The sequence below is a fragment of the Microtus pennsylvanicus genome, chromosome 18 (genome assembly GCF_037038515.1).
Source record: "Microtus pennsylvanicus isolate mMicPen1 chromosome 18, mMicPen1.hap1, whole genome shotgun sequence".
NCBI lineage: Eukaryota > Metazoa > Chordata > Mammalia > Rodentia > Cricetidae > Microtus > Microtus pennsylvanicus.
This window is the reverse complement of record NC_134596.1, coordinates 4,883,719-4,899,900: the sequence shown is the minus strand read 5'-3', so window position 1 is coordinate 4,899,900 and position 16,182 is coordinate 4,883,719. Positions and strand designations below refer to the sequence as shown.

The 16,182-nt window shown below is 44.9% G+C and overlaps 1 protein-coding gene across 1 annotated transcript; it reads right to left on the bottom strand.

Moving 5' to 3' along the window:
* Window positions 1–203: 203 nt before the first annotated feature.
* LOC142837364 (L-lactate dehydrogenase C chain-like) lies at window positions 204–14,804 on the bottom strand. The gene is made up of 8 exons (XM_075952420.1): window positions 14,685–14,804; window positions 14,338–14,470; window positions 10,952–11,069; window positions 7,465–7,638; window positions 5,808–5,981; window positions 3,696–3,813; window positions 1,390–1,513; window positions 204–368 (listed from the first exon to the last, which is right to left on the bottom strand). Exons 2-8 carry the CDS (start codon window positions 14,461–14,463, stop codon window positions 204–206), a joined length of 999 nt encoding a protein of 332 aa, XP_075808535.1. The 5' UTR covers window positions 14,464–14,470; window positions 14,685–14,804.
* Window positions 14,805–16,182: the final 1,378 nt, after the last annotated feature.

Sequence of the window (16,182 nt, the reverse complement as noted above, 5' to 3'; positions counted from 1 at the left end):
GCTAGAGCTCCCTGAGGCCAGCCAGGGCTCTGGAGTTTTGAGACGTGAGGGGAGAAACATCTTTAGCATTTATCTTTCTGATCTCAAGAGAGACTGGTGTCAGGTCATAGGTCTTCGGTATTTTGTTTAACCTTTTATTGTATGGAAACACTTGCAAGGTGAACTACGTAATCATGTATCTGTGAAACTGTCGAATGCTGAGGCTATAACTTCAGGTCCTTCTGGACATTCCAGAGCGTTTCTGCACTCTTCCTGAGCAGGGACTCCTCCTCGGGGTTCAGGTTCACTTTCACAATGTCTGTGACGCCATTTCTTCCCAGGATACAAGGAACACTGAGAAAGATTTCCTCCTTGATCCCGTACAAGCCCTGAAACACAAGCTCACGTCACTGTCTGGTTTCCCTTGCCACCACGCAAGAAAGCTTCAGACTAAAAACGTGCAGGAGCCCAACAGCATCAAGCAGAGCTATGCAGAAGGCAGAGTGATCCTTGGCAGGACTCAGAGCCGTCTTTGTCCCGGACCACACGGACAGCCAGTACAAGAAGAATTGTGCCAGAGGTCTTAAGCCAGGTCCCAGAAAGATGAAATCACCCTCCCTGAACAGGCGACCTTGATGTCTAACGGAAAGTGTGTGGTGCTGTCTTTCTGTGATCTTTCTATCTGGGTACCACTGAGGGGACAGTGAAGGCTAAAGCAGGTGGTGACCAGGAAGTCTCTACTTTGCACCTTTTAATAGAGGGCACCACTGAGTTTGGACGCCAGTTTGCTACAGATGGCTTCTCACGTGAAATCCCAAAGGACAAGCCCAGGGCTACCCAAACAGGCCCAGTGTAATATGTGGGGACATGTCCTTGAGATGTAACCCTGCCCCTCTGAACCCCTTAACTGCCACCTTTCCTAGAGATACACCCTAGGACTCTCAGGCTGGACAGGGACCTGGAGGCGTGTACATAGGTTACTCAGCTGTGGAATTCTGGCCAGTGGCCCAGCATTCTCTCCACTCCCATAGCCAAGGCTAGGGAAACAGCTGTGAGACTCTGTTATAGTCTGGGCAACCCATACATCTGCCTGCATGAGCCAGAATCTACTGTCCCCTACTACCTACCCCATGGCCACCCCTGGAAGACGAAATGCCCATCTTCCCGCCACCCATCCCTCTGGGGCTGTAAACATGTCAGGGTCTATAAACTCACAGTGGCCCAACCTCCTATCCATGCCCAGAATCTCTACAACTTTGCTGGGAGCATAGGGTGGGCCCCTCGCTCCTGTGTTCTTCCGATACTCCTTCCTGCAGGGAACTCTCCGTCACCTGCCTCCTTCTGAAGTTACTTTACGCTCAGCCTCACCGGTGACCCGGAATGATAGATGAACATTTCTCCCGGGCTTACCTTAGCCAGGGTGGAAACTGGATGCACCTTCCTAAGATTCTTCAGTATTGATCCTGCCAGATCTGTCACAGAGAGCCCGATAGCCCAGGAGGTATAGCCCTTCAGCCGAAGGACCTCATACCCGCTGCGGTTGCACAAGGAGGGAAATCAAAATCATGAAAGGTCAACGGAGAGACAACCGTGCTGCTTCTGAAGGGTCTAAGTGTCTGTGCTCTGTGATTCACATTTTCTCCGAGTTCTTCCACAGGTGTTTATGGTTTATAATCTTTATAGATGGATCTCAACCAGGCACAGTGGGGGCACAGGTGAATCTCTGTGAGTTCCAGTCCAGCCTGGTCTACATAGTGAGTTCTGGGCCAGCTAGAGGTACACAATAAGACTCTGTCTCAAAAAAATAAGTCACATAAAATGTCATTTTACTTAAACTAAGAATCAATTTGGCCGGGCGGTGGTGGCGCATGCCTTTAATCCCAGCACTCAGGAGACAGAGGCAGGCAGATCTTTAGAGTTCTAGGTCAACCTAGTCTACATAAAAACCCTGCCTCAGAGCAGAACAGCACAATGACAACAACAAAAAGAATCGGTTCATCTTTGCCATGAAATCAAAATACTAGGACAGAAGCACTACAAGACAGAATTAACTTTTACTTATTGTTTTGATTTTTCCAAGACAGGGTTTCTCTGTGTAGCCTTGGCTGTCTTGGACCAGGCTTGGCCTCAAACTCACAGAGACCCGCTTGCTTCTTTCTCCTGAGTGCTGAGATTAAAAGCATAAACCACCACCACCACCACCTGGTGAACTTTTAATATTTTATTGTTGCTTAAATATCTAAACATAGATTCCAGTTACCTTAAAAGTTACTCTATACAACTTTCCAACCACTTTAAGTGACTGGTACAGGCCTCAAGTGGTGGTGCACATCTTTAATCCCAGCACTTAGGTGGATGAAGGCAGAAAATCTCTGTGGATCAGGGCCAGCCCGGATGACAGGATAATACTCTGACTCAAATATATATACCCGTATATATAACCAGACATGTCCATCAAAGAAACTCCGAGGAATAGATTAAACAAGCAACTCAAGTTGTTGAGTGGTAGCACAGGTAAAGAGCCAGAGGCAGGTATGGACCACGAAGGCCTCCTGTGGGAATGTCAGAAGCCTGGGGCTGCTCCTCTCACAAAACCAAAGCTACGGGGGCTGGAGAGATGGCTCAGAGGGGAAGAGCACTAGCTGTTCTTCCGGAGGTCCCGAGTTCAATTCCCAGCAACCACATGGTGGCTCACAACCATCTGTAATGAGACCTGGTGCCTTCCTTGCCAGCATTGTATGCTTAATAAATAAATAAATCTTTAAAAAAAAAACAAAAAACCAAAGCTACAAAGCTACAACACAAAACTACAGCCATTTTCTATGTGAAATTTACTCCCTTAAAAAAATTTATTTATTTGTGTGTGTGTATGGGCATTTTGCCTGCCTGCATGCATGTATGTATGTATGCAGGGATGTATGCATGCATGTATGTGTTTCTGTATGTATGCAGGGGTGTACATATGTATGTGCATCACCTATGTGCTTGATTCCCACAGAAGCCAGAAGAGGGCAGCAGATTGCTGGAGCTAGAGTTACAGATGGTTGTGAGCCACCATGTGGTGCTGGGAATTAAACTCAGGACCTTTGGAAGAGCAGCCAGTGCGCTTAACCACTCTCCAGACACCTGCAAAATTTATTCCATTTTATCCAAGACAGGGTTTTTTTCTCTGGGTAACTGCCCCGGCTGCCCTGGAGCTCACTCTGTAACCAGGCTGGCCTTGAACTCACAGATCCATTTTCCTCTGTCTCCCAAGTGCTGGGATTAAAGGTGTGCAAAACCAGAGCTCAGCTAGAAACTTTATTTTAATTTTTAAGAGTTATTTGTTATGTATACAGTGTTCTGCCTGAATGCCATAAGAGGGCACCAGATATCATTTTTGATTGTTGCGAGCCATCTTGTGGTTGTTGGGAATTGTAGTCAGGACCGCTGGAAGAAGAGCCAGTGCTCTAAACCTCTGAGCCATCTCTCCTACCCTCAAAATTTATTCTTATTATTCCTTTTGTTTTGTTTCTTGATACAGAGTTTCTTTGTAACTTTTAAGCCTATCCTACCTAGTACTTGCTCTGTAGACCATGCTGGCCTTGAACTCACAGAGATCCTCCTGCCTTTACCTTCCAAGTGTTGGGATTAAAGCAGTGCACAACCGCCGCCCAGCCAAAATTTATTCATAATAATAATTATTGGGGCATTAACAATAACATAACCGCAGTCACCTTTCCACCACCTGATTGTGGATCTTTTTCCACTGTTCCTGGTCTGAGTCAGTTCCTAATGCTGGGTTCAGTGACTTCAGAGATACGCCAGCAACGTTCACACCACTCCAAAAGGGCACTGAGAAAACAAAACAAAACAAAAAAACAGCTCTCCTCTTTGCTCCTCTTGCCAAAAGCTGAGTCAGTTGCTTGAGTTTAGTGCTGGGGTGTTTTGTTGGGGGCGGGGGATTCTGTTCTGCTTTTGGTTTGGTTCTTTTGAGAAAGGACCCAGCTACCTTCCAATTCCTATCTTCCTGCCTTTGCCCTAGGCGCTGGATGGCAAGCATCTGCCACCACACTTGGCTAGAGTTGACTGACAGGTATTCTTTTTATTTTAAGATTTATTTTATTATGTATACAGTGTTCTGCCTGAGTGTGTGCCTGCATGCCAGAAGAAGACACTAGATCTCATTCTAGATGGTTGTGAGCCATCATGTGGTTGCTAGGAATTGAACACAGGACCTCTGGAAGAACTAACCTCGGTACTTCTAACCTCTGAGCCATTGCTCCAACCACTTGTTCTTTGTTTTTAAGAAAGGCTGGCCTCAAATCCCATGTACAGCCAAAGATGGCCTCAAACTTCTGACTTGCCTGCCTCCACCCCACCTCCCCCAAATTATTAGATTTTAGGCATACATCACCACTTTTGGCTTTTGGTTGGTTGAGAGTGTTGAACTTTGTACCTGAGGATGTCTGCAAACCCCTGATCCTCAGGTCCCAGCCTTTAAGTACTGATATTACAAGTGTTCACCACTGCACCAAGATGTATTTTCTTATTTATTTATTATGTATACAATATTCTGTCTGTGTGTATGCCTGCAGGACAGAAGAGGGCACCAGACCTCATTACAGAGAGTTGTGAGCCACCATGTGGTTGTGCGGAATTGAACTCAGGACCTTGGAAGAGCAGGCAATGCTCTTAACCACAGAGCTATCTCTCCAGCCCGCCCAGATGTATTTTTATGTGGGTTTTAATGTTAGGGTGCTGGCTCAAATCATATATAAAAACAAGAAGTTAGGGTTTTTCTTGTTAAGATTTATTTTATCATTTTTGTTTGTATTACTGTGAGTTTTACTTAGGGGTACATGTGTGTTTGGTATGTGGGTTGTGCACATAAGTGGATCCCCTGAAACTGGAGTGATGTCATCTAAATATGAAATCTAAAAAGGCACACTGAGACAGGGGAGAAGGGAGGTTATGAGATACTGGGGAAGGTAGGAGAAAGGAAGGCAAGGGGCGGCACACACTTCTGAGCAGAAGGGAGGAGAGCGCCCTTGCTCCACTGCAGAATCAGGGGACTGTAGTCAGTGATTATGTGGTCCTGGGCTGGGAGAGTGGGAAACAGAGGCAGGGGAGCAAGCTTCAAGGTCATTCTCAGCTAATGGACAAGGTTCAGGCCAGCCTGATACTCAGGAGACCTGGTCTTTAAAAAAGGCAAGTATGGTCTCTGGCTGGAGACAAGGCTCAGCAGTGAGGAACAGATAATGCACCCACATCAGACAGCTCACAACCCACCTCCACCCCAGTTCCAGGGAGATGCAATACCTGGCCTCTGCAGGCACCTCCACTCAGGTGAACATACCCACACACAGATAATGTAATTTAATAAAAATAATTTTGAGATGTCGTCTATCTCAAACTAGCTAGGTTTTTTAGTGTTCTCAGCCCAGAGATATGATAGATTTATAAGGTGACCACAAAGCTGAAGATGCTGACTTGATCACCGTGTCACATACATATGGATCAAGACACCTCAATGTACTCTCCCCATGTGCATAAGTATGCATCAACAAATGTTTTTCATTGTTTCAGACAGGGTATTGCTTTGTAGCCCAGGCTGGCCTAGAACTAGCTAGCCTCCTGCTTCTACCTCTGAAGTTCTGGGATTCCGGGTAGACACTACCATGCCTAGCTCAATTAAAACCAGTCTGGAAAGCATACAAATAGAAAAAGCATACACCAAAGAAAATAAGAAAATAAAAATGATTCGTCTATCCTGGCGAGAACGGGCTCTGAAGAGAAGCGTTACTGAACCCAGGAAGGGCACTTACACCACCACTGGCTATACTCACCGCTCGAGTCTCCGTGCTCACCAAGAACGTAGCCATGGCAACTTACAGGGTGGACACCCAACTTCTCTCCAATCAGGTAACGGAAACGGGCGGAGTCTAGGTTACAGCCACTCCCAATTACGCGAGTTGCAGGGAGGCCACTTATCTTCCATACCACGTAAGTCAAAATATCCACTAGGAAGAACAGTTTCAAACAGCGTTAGAGAAAGATCCATAGCCATTTCTATTGACAGGCACTTTTATAAAAAGATACATTGTCTGGAGTCAAATGCAGATTCATCGGAGTTTAAAGGACAGTGGACCTAAAGAGTAGAGACGCTCGGGGCTTTCATGTAAATCGCTCGCCCGTACAAGTCTTACAGCATCTTCTGAGATACTCCAAGGGCTTTTCAGCAAATCTAATAATGGGTCAGTTTCTGCCTCTTTAGCCTCCTGGATTTCGTCTTTCTATTGCCACCTGCGCTATCAACGTTACCTAGAACAGTGCGTGGGCACAGCCAGCGCAGGCTGCAGGTGTGTGGGCAATGTGGAAAGATCACAGCAGCTTGTGCAAGAGGAAACAGAAACGCGATGGCTAAGGCACAGTCAAAAACTGCTGAGCTGGGTCCCGAAGACACACCCAAGAAAGGAGGGCAGGAAGGTTTGGGGAATTGCTTAAGGTCTTAGGCATTTAAAGAAAATTCTGTCCAGTCATTAACTGGTCACTAAACAAACGCAATAAAAACTCCTGTGCCTTGTAACCGAAATCTACAGACTGCAGACTCATGAAACCCAACCTCAAGAAGCCACAACAGACTTGGAGGTGAGGAGGATTTGACTCGCAAATGTTTTTGTGGAGGACTGGTGAGATGGCTCAGCGATTAAGAGCACTCACTGGCTGCTCTTCCAGAGGACCCAGGTTTGATTCCCAGCACCCAAATGAAACTTACAACCATCTGTAATTCCAGTCCCAAGGAATCCAACACCACTCTCTGACAGAGGTACTAGGCTTGCATGCAGTGCATGGACATACATGCACACAAAATACTCATGTAAATAAAATAAAATAAAGAAAAATTAACAGAGCTAGGAAACACATGTGATAGTAGCAAGGGTGTCAACATACAGTATCTGGCCAGACTAATCCTCAAAAATAAGACACTGGGGCTACACTTTGGAAAGGCTAACAAGTGGCCGGGCGGTGGTGGCGCACGCCTTTAATCCCAGCACTCAGGAGGCAGAAGCAGGCGAATCTCTGAGTTCGAGGCCAGCCTGGTCTACAAGAGCTAGTTCCAGGACAGGCTCCATAGCTACAGAGAAACCCTGTCTTGAAAAACCAATATATATATATATATTCCTGACACATCCCAGACACACACGAACCTAAAATAACTGTGCTATAAAAGAGGCTGGGTAGAAAAGCTTGAACTCTCTGCTTGGTTTTGTTTTGTTTGGTTTGGTTTTGTTTAGGAAGTTACAGGAAATGTGTCAAACGACCCTGCAGCGGTGACAGGGATGCTTCCAATCTTACTGGGATGGGACCATGATGGCATCTATTAAAACTTGTGGCATGGCAGACTTTGAGTGGACGAAAATTAACCCACAAATGCAACCTTAGCGGAGTTTAGAATGGAATGGTGCAGGCCAATCATCACCTCAGAGGGGACGGGGTCCTTACCTGGGTTTGAGACAATCAGGATTTTACAGTCGGGGCTGTTTTGGACTATGCCGGGAATGATGGATTTCATGATAACAACGTTGCGCTGGACCAGGTCAAGGCGCGTCTCTCCCACCTTCTGCCTGGCGCCAGCTGTGACGATAACTAATTTGGAGTTGGCAGAGACACTGTAATCTAAGAAGGAAGCAGAGAACGGTGTTTGGATCAGGATTGACACCATTGTGCCTGACTTGTTAAGCATCTGTACCTCCACATCCTGGATTTGAAAAAAGACAAGACTCCCCACACTGTAGTATAAGGCAAACAAGATTTGTTGCCAGCTTTCATAAAGCCATTTCCTAATCGCGACCCGCTTTAACCCACATTCCCAGTTGTCAGAAAGGCCTAAGGCAAGGAAATCAGCAGCTCTCGGGCTTCAGTTTTTGCTTTCTTGTGTTGCTGGGAATTGAACTAACAGCCATGCCACCACTGAACTAAATCCCCAGTGCCCTGACATTTTAGCAATACCCAATTTAGAACTCGCCAGGTGGCAGTGGCTCAGATTTTTAATTCTAGCTCTTGGGAGGAAGAGGCAGGTGGATCTCTGTGAGTTTGAGGCCAGCCTGGTCTACAGAGTGAGTTCCAGACAGTCAGATCTGTTACACAGAGGAACCCTATCTCAAAAAATCAAAGAAAAGAAGTTTAGAACTCTTGGAAATTCCTGTATCTGTTTTAGGATTCTAAAGGAAAGAACAGATTTACCTTTAATTATTATAAGAAACCATATTTGAGATTACAAATAAGTCAGATCTCTAATTCACACAAGTAATAAACCACCAATATTACTAAATGTAATTACCAGCCTGGAAATTATTTCACTTACTATATCCAACCCCAATAAGACAAGCTTTGCTTATCATTATTAAACATTATTTGATGCTTTTTCAAATAGCAATTCCCTTAAGTATCTAAGACATTCACATTCTCATTTATTTGTGTGTGTGTGTGTGTTGATGTGCCATGCCATGGAATTCATGTGGAGATCAAACAGCAACTTGGGGGAGTCAGGGTCTTATTCTCTCATATGGGTCCCTCAATTTGGGGGAGTCAGGGTCTCATTCTCTCACATGGGTCCCTAAACTTGGGGGAGTCAGGGTCTCATTCTGTCATGAGTCCCTCAACTTGGGGGAGTCAGTGTCTCATTCTATCAAATGGGTCTCTCAAACTGAACTCAGGTTATCAGGCTTGGTAAGAAGGGCCTTTATCACACTTTTAAATATTTATTTATTTATTATGTGTACAGCATTCCTTCCATGTGTGCCCGCAGGCCAGAAGGGGGCGCCGGGTCTCATCATAGATGGTTGTGAGCCACCATGTGGTTGCTGGGAATTGAACTCAGGACCTCTGGGAGAGCAGTCAGTGCTCTTAACAGCTGAGCCATCCCTCCAGCCCTTTATCACACTTTTAAAACCACCACAATGAATACAGGGTCTCAGGGCTGGAGAGATGGTTCAGTGGTAAAAACACTTCATGATTTTCTAGAGAACCCAAGTTCAGTTCCTAGCACCCATATCTGGTGGCTCCCAACTTCCTCTAACTTCAGATCTGGTGATCCAATGCCTTTGGCCTCCACAAGTCCCTGCAAACACGTGCACATAACTACATGCATCTACATGTGTATGTATACACAGACACATCATTTAAAATACTAAAAATAGGGGCTGGAGAGATGGCTCAGTGGTTAAGAGCATTGCCTGCTCTTCCAAAGGTCCTGAGTTCAATTCCCAGCAACCACATAGTGGCTCACAACCATCTGTAGTGAAATCTGGTGCCCTCTTCTGGCCTGTAGGCATATATGCAGGCAGAATACTGAGATACTGTATACATAATAAATAAATAAATCTTTAAAAATAATACTAAAAATAGGCAGGTTGTGGTGCTGCACACCTTTAGTCCCAGCGTTTGGAAGGCAGGGGCAGGGAGCTCTCTGTGAGTGTGAAGCCATCCTGGTCTCATACTGAGTTCCAGAACAGCCAGAACTATGTAGAAAGACCCTCAAAAAAGCAAATAATAGTAATAATAGACATATAGTTGATAGACAGACACACAGATAGTTGATAGATAGACACACAGAAAAATCAGCAAACTAACTAATAATTACAGTTACATATTTTGGGTCAATATGAAGTGTTTACGGTGCTTCTCTAGGATACTTTTTAGTTAAAAAACTACTGTGAGTGGTGGTCATTTTATGACTTACTCATTTAATATTTTATGGGCTTGAGTATTTTGCCTACATGTATGTCGATATACCTCATGAGTGCAATGCCTCAGAGTCTGATAGGAGACGTCAAATCTCTTGTTCCTGGGGTTACAAATGGTTGTGAGACACCCCGTGGGTGCTGGGAATCAAACCCAATCCTTTACAATAGCAGTGAGCATCACTAACCACTGAGCCATCTCTCCAGCCCCAAAGGGGTTTTGTATTGTTCTGCCTTCCAAATTTCCCCCATTGCAATTTAATATTCTTTTTAAAAATAATAACAATCAGGTTGCAAATGTGGTGGCTTACACCTTTAATCCCAGGAGTCAAGAGGCAGAGGCAGCTGGATCTCTGTGAGTTTTTGGTCAGCCTGGTCGACATACTAAGTTCTAGAACAGCCAGAGCTAGAGAGAATCTGTCTGAAAACAAAAACAACAACTAACAATGAATTAATTAATTAAATCTTTACTCTGGGCTTGGTGGAACACACCTTAAATCTTAGCACTCCGGAGGCAGAAGCAGACATTTATGTGAGTTTCAAGTCAACCATGGCCATATACTAAGATTCTATCTCAAAATAAATAAATAAATCAAGCAGAAATTAGCTTTAAAATTGTATGTCCTAATGAAGTATTATGTATGTATGATGGTATTTTAAAAATTTCTTTAATTTGATTTTTCAAGACAGAGTTTCCCTGTGTAACAGCCTTAGCTGTCCTGGACTTACTCTGTAGACCAGGCTGGCCTCGAACTCACAGAGATTTGCCTGCCTCTCCCTGCCGAGTGCTGGGATTAAAGACGTGCGCCACCACTGCTCAGATCAGTGATATTTTTAATTATATACTTATTGCAGTCAATTTGGTCGATTTTTTTTATTATGTATATAGTATTCTGCCTGCATGTATCACTGCAGGCCAGAAGAGGGCACCAAATCCTGTTACAGATGGTTTTGAGCCACCTTGTGGTTGCTGGGAACTGAACTTTGGACCTTTGGAAGAGCAGGAAAAGCAGTCAACCACTGAGCAATCTCTCCAGCCCACTCTTTTTGATTTTTTGAAATGGGTTTCATGTAGTCCAGGCTGATCTCAAACTCAGGACGTAGCTGAGGCTGGAATAAACTCCTGATCATCCTTCTACCTCCACCTCACAAATGTTGGGATTATAAAGTATCCAAGCCGTTACATATGACAAAATTGAGTACTTCTTACGAATCTTTGAAAGTGAAATTATCACACTAAAATCAACCTTTCCCAGAGACGATTTTTTGAGTGTTGAAGAAAAGGCTGCCGTGCAGAAGATCCAGGGTCTCTCCCTTCAGTTTGTCTGCATCAGCATCAATAAGAGCGAGTTCATCAGCCAGACCCTGAAACACAGAAACATCACAGATACCATGGCCCAGACCTTTAGGAGACCAAGAAGGCTTCCAGGGCAGAGGGCAGAGCTTCACTGGCAAAGTGCCTGCCCTGTGTGTGAAGCCAAGCCAGATCTCAAGCACTGAAATAATAATGACAAATTGTTATATGTCCACTTTATAACCAATGAAATCTTGTAGGCTTTTGTTTTGTTTGTTTTTAGTTTTGTGGGATTTTTTGTTTTTGTGTTGTATTGATTTTCTTTTTTTTTAAGACAGGGTCTGTGTGTGTGTGTGTGTGTGTCCCCTGATTGAACTACAATTTTCTCTGTAAACCAGCTGGCCTCAAACTCACAGAGATCTGCCTGCCTCTGCCTCCTGAGTGCTGAGATTAAAGACATGTGCCACCACCTCCTGGTAAAAATGATACAGTTGCTGAATATGCAGAGAGTGACCAGAGGTCCAAGTGAACAGGCAAATGCAGGAGAAGTATCAATTGCTTTACATTTACAAAACCATAAGAATTTTATAGAATTGCATCTTTACATTTTTTAGAGATTATATTTTATTATTTACATTTATTTGTATGTGGGTATCTGCATGGTGTGTATGTGTAACATGTGTGTAGTAAGTACTCAGAGACCAGAAGAGGGCACCAATCCTCCAGAGCTGGAATTCCAGGTAGTGAGTCCACTTGATGGAGGGGCTGTAAGAATAGCAAGTGCTCAGGCTGGGCTGTGGTGGTGCATGCCTTTAATTCCAGCACTTGGGAGGCAGAGGCAGGCAGATCTCTCTGAGTTTGAAGCCAGCCTGGTCTACAGACTGAGTTCCAGGACAGGCTTCAAAGCTACAGAGAAACCCTGTCTCGAAAAACAAAAACAAAACAAACAAAAAAAACCAAATTCAATGCAATGCCCAGCAAAATTCCAGCAAAATTCTTCAAAGACCTCAAATGAATGGCACTCAACTTCATATGAAAAAGCAAAATACCCAGGATAGCCAAAACAGTCCTAGGCAATAAAAGAACTTCTGGAGACATCACAACCCCTGACTTCAAACTCTACTACACAGCTATAGTACTGTAAACAGCTGGTATTGGCATAAGAACAGACAGGAGGACCAATGGAACCAAATAGAAGACCCAGATATCAATCCACACATTTTCAAACACCTGATCTTTAATAAAGAAGCAAAAACTATCAAATGGACAAAAGAAAGCATATTGAACAACTGGTTCATAACAGGATATAACATGTAGAAGAATGCAAATAGACCCATATCTATCACCATGCACAAAACTCAAGACCAAATGGATCAAAGACCTCAACATAAAGCCAAACACACTGAACCTTACAGAAGAGAAAGTGGGAAGTACTCTTGAACAAATTGGCATAGGGAACCACTTCCTAAATATAACCCCAGCAGCACAGACACTGAGAGAAACAATTAATAAAAGGGACCTCCTAAAACTGAAAAGCTTCTTTAAAGCAAAGGACATGGTCAACAAGACAAAACGACAGTCTACAGAATGGGAAAAGATCTTCACTAATCCCACATCAGAGGTCTAAACTCCAAAATATACAAAGAACTCAAGAAATTGGACACCAAAAGATCACATAATCCAATAAAAAAAATGGAGTACAGATCTAAACAGAGAACTCTCAACAGAGAATCTAAAATGGCTGAAAGACACTTAAGAAAATGTTCAACATCCTTAGTCATCAGAGAAATGCAAATCAAAACAACTCTGAGATTCCATTTTATACCTGTAAGAATGACCAAGATCAAAAACACTGATAACAACTTATGCTGGAGAGTTGTGGGTAAAAGGGAACACTTCAGCACTGCTGGTGGGAATGCAAGCTGGTACAGCCCCTTTGGATGTCAGTGTGGCGATTTCTCAGAAAATTAGGAAACAACCTTCCTCAAGACCCAGTAATACCACTTTGGGGTGTATATCCAAAGGATGCTCAATCATGCCACAAGGACATGTGCTCAACTATGTTCAGAGCAGGTTAGTTTGTCATAGTCAGAACCTGGAAACAACCTAAATGCCCCTCGACCGAAGAATGGATAAGGAAAATGTGGTACATTTACACAATGGAGTACTACACAGCAAAAAAAAAAAAATGACAGCTTGAATTTTGCAGGAAAATGGATGGAGCTAGAACACATGATTTTGAGTGAGGAACCCAGAAACAGAAAGACAATTATCACATGCCCTCACTCATAGTTGGTTTTAAATACAAAGCCTACAAACCACAATCACAGAGATCTTAGACAACAATGTAGACTTACATAGATCTAATCTACATGGGAAGTAGGAAGTAGAAAGTAGAAAAAGACAAGATCTCCTGAGCAAATTGGGAGCATGGGGACTTTGTGGGAAGATTGAAGAGGGGAGGAGAGAGGCAGGGAAGAGAGCAGAGAAAAATGTAGAGCTCAATAAATACCAATAAAAAAATGAAAGAAAGAAATTTATTCTCAGGCAGGCAGTGGTAACAAAAACCATGCCTTTAATCCCAGCACTCGGGAGGCAGAGGCAGGCAGATCTCTGTGAGTCTGAGGCCAACCTGGTCTACGAGTTCCAGCCAGCCGCAGCTATCTATGTAGTGAGACTGTATTAAAAACAAAACAAAACAAGCAAGCAAACAAACAAAAATGCATTCTCAGGGCTGAAGAGATGACTCGGGGGTAAGAGCTGACTTTGCTTCTTCTCTCCCTCCACAAGTTTCCAACACTGATCAAAGTGACATGGGGCTGAGAGATGGCTCTGTGGTTAAGAGCCCTGACTGCTCTTCCAGAGGACCCAGGTTCAATTCCCAGCACCCACATGGCAGTCCGTACCTATCCATAACTCCAGTTCCAGGGCTTCAGATGTGCACACAGGAAAAACAAATTGACATTAATTAAAAATCAATTATTTTTCAAAAGGGATCTAAATGACCGTGAAGCCCACAGACCGTGGCATCTGTGCTCAGACAACCTGGGCCCGGTACCGTAGCGTGAGCTACCACACCAACTCTCCTCCTCTGCCCAAGGATTTCACACAGTCCAGCCTGCCTTCAAACTTGATCTGTAGCAATGGATGATCTTGACCTGACCTTTTAGGCCTCCACCTCCCAAGTACTAGGATGACGGGCATGCACCAACAACCACACCTAGCAAATGTTTAAATCGCCAACATGACAGATTTTCCATATTTCCATTAAGGGATCAGCCCTGCAACCCTGAGCTAAGAGCGTCTTTGATTTCCTGCACAGATGGCTTTCCTGCTTACCTTCAGTAAGATACTAATAGCACAAGCCATGCCAACATTCCCAACTCCAACCACGGTGATCTTAGACCGGGAGGTTTTGTCTTCTTGAGTTAGGTTCTGAATTAGCTGCTCCTTGACAGTGGACATGCTGAGCCTAAAGGGTAGAGGAAAATTTCAGTGGACACAAGCCCTACAGCCAAGACATTGAACAATCTATTTTTTTTTTTTCTGGTGAGGAAGTGGAGTTGAGGCAAGGTTTTGTATTGTATCTAGGACTGGCCAGAAAGTCTAGGTTGGCTTTGAACTCATGGCAATCCTCCTGCCTTAGCCACTCAGAGTGCTGGGATTACAGGCCCGTGCCACCATACCTGGTTTAGGAGCTACCTCTTGAGTCTGCAGATTGCAGGAGCCAGGGAAGGAGGGAAGCCAGAGAGTTCCCTACTGGAGTGTGGAAACAAAGTGAAGCCTGGTGAAGCAGAGACAGGTTCCTCCCTGCGTGCTGGCTCCTCCTTCCCAGCAGGCTCCTCCCTTCCCTAGAACCCACAAAGGCTTTCTTTCCCAGGTGGATGAAGCCACTGCCCACTGCCTCTGAGGATGTAGAAGTACACCCTTCCGCTGACAGCACAGCACAGGTGTGACACCCAGGATCACCGTTAGGCTCGGAAGCCAAGGCTGTAACGAACGAGGAACGCGCCAGACTCTACGTCACATGCAAGCTCCGCCCTCTGCCAGCCAGGTACTTTGGTGCAAGCAAGCATGCCCACTGGTGCATCCTCAGAGTCTGAAAGAGGACCTCTATGAGGTTTCCTAAGCTGCTAGGGGAAGGTCTGCATGCACTGAGACCACACAGAAGATGGCAGTCAGCTTAGAAAGCGCCTCCTTGAAGGCCCTGCATGAATTGCGCTATCTTTCTGCTGCAAGGAAATGCAGAACTTGGAGACTAAGGGGCATACTCCATGCTTTTGCCCTTACATCTGTTTGTAGGCATTTAAATAACTGCTGGTCTTGGGAGGTGGCCCAGTCTGCATAGGGCTTGCAACGCAAGTAAGACCAGTGGATTTCACGATCGTGGGCCCACCGTTGCTCCTCTCTGACTGCCGAGTGAGTTCCTTGGTCAGAAGCAATACTGTATGGAACACTATGACTGTAGGTAAGGAAGGCGTTCTGTACGTCCACAGATGCTGGTTTGGGCAGAAGCATTACGTGTAAGGAAAGGCAAATCCAAAACCAGTATAATCTCCTCCATTAAGGACAAACTGTCTTTCCCATGAAGAAAGTAGTCCAATGTAGACAATGTTAGGACTCAGGCACTATGCTGGCCCCTGTCACCAGGCAGGATACGCTCCTCTGGCAGTAACCTGGCCAGCCCAGGGTCCTACGGCTGCTACATGACTACACTACAGAGTCTGTATGCAGGTGCAAAAGGTCCCTTTAAGTGCCAAGCTCTGCCTACTCCTGCTCTCTTTGCCCATCATGAGATCTCTGGCTCTCACCCGTCGAGGTCCACCTCGCGCCTCGGCATCTGCTAGATGGTCACCCTGGAGAATGGTATTATTATATTAGGGTCTCAGTGTTAGTCTCTGTGGTTGTCAGATCTGGCACTTAGCAGTGGTTGCAATCACACCACCCTTGGTGAGTGGAAGTCTATGTCGTCAAGCCCACGCATAACCTCCATCTCTGTCACCATGCCCAGTTTCTTCATGGCCCCAGTGGACAATGACAGGGATGGATGGGGAAAGAGGCTGACTGTCCACAGACAAGGTCATTCCCTCTACTTGCTTACTGAACTCCTCCTCTGCGGATGTCGTCTTTGGATGGGCATTTACAGGGCACAGCCGTATCTTCACATCCTTTGCCCGTTTGTAG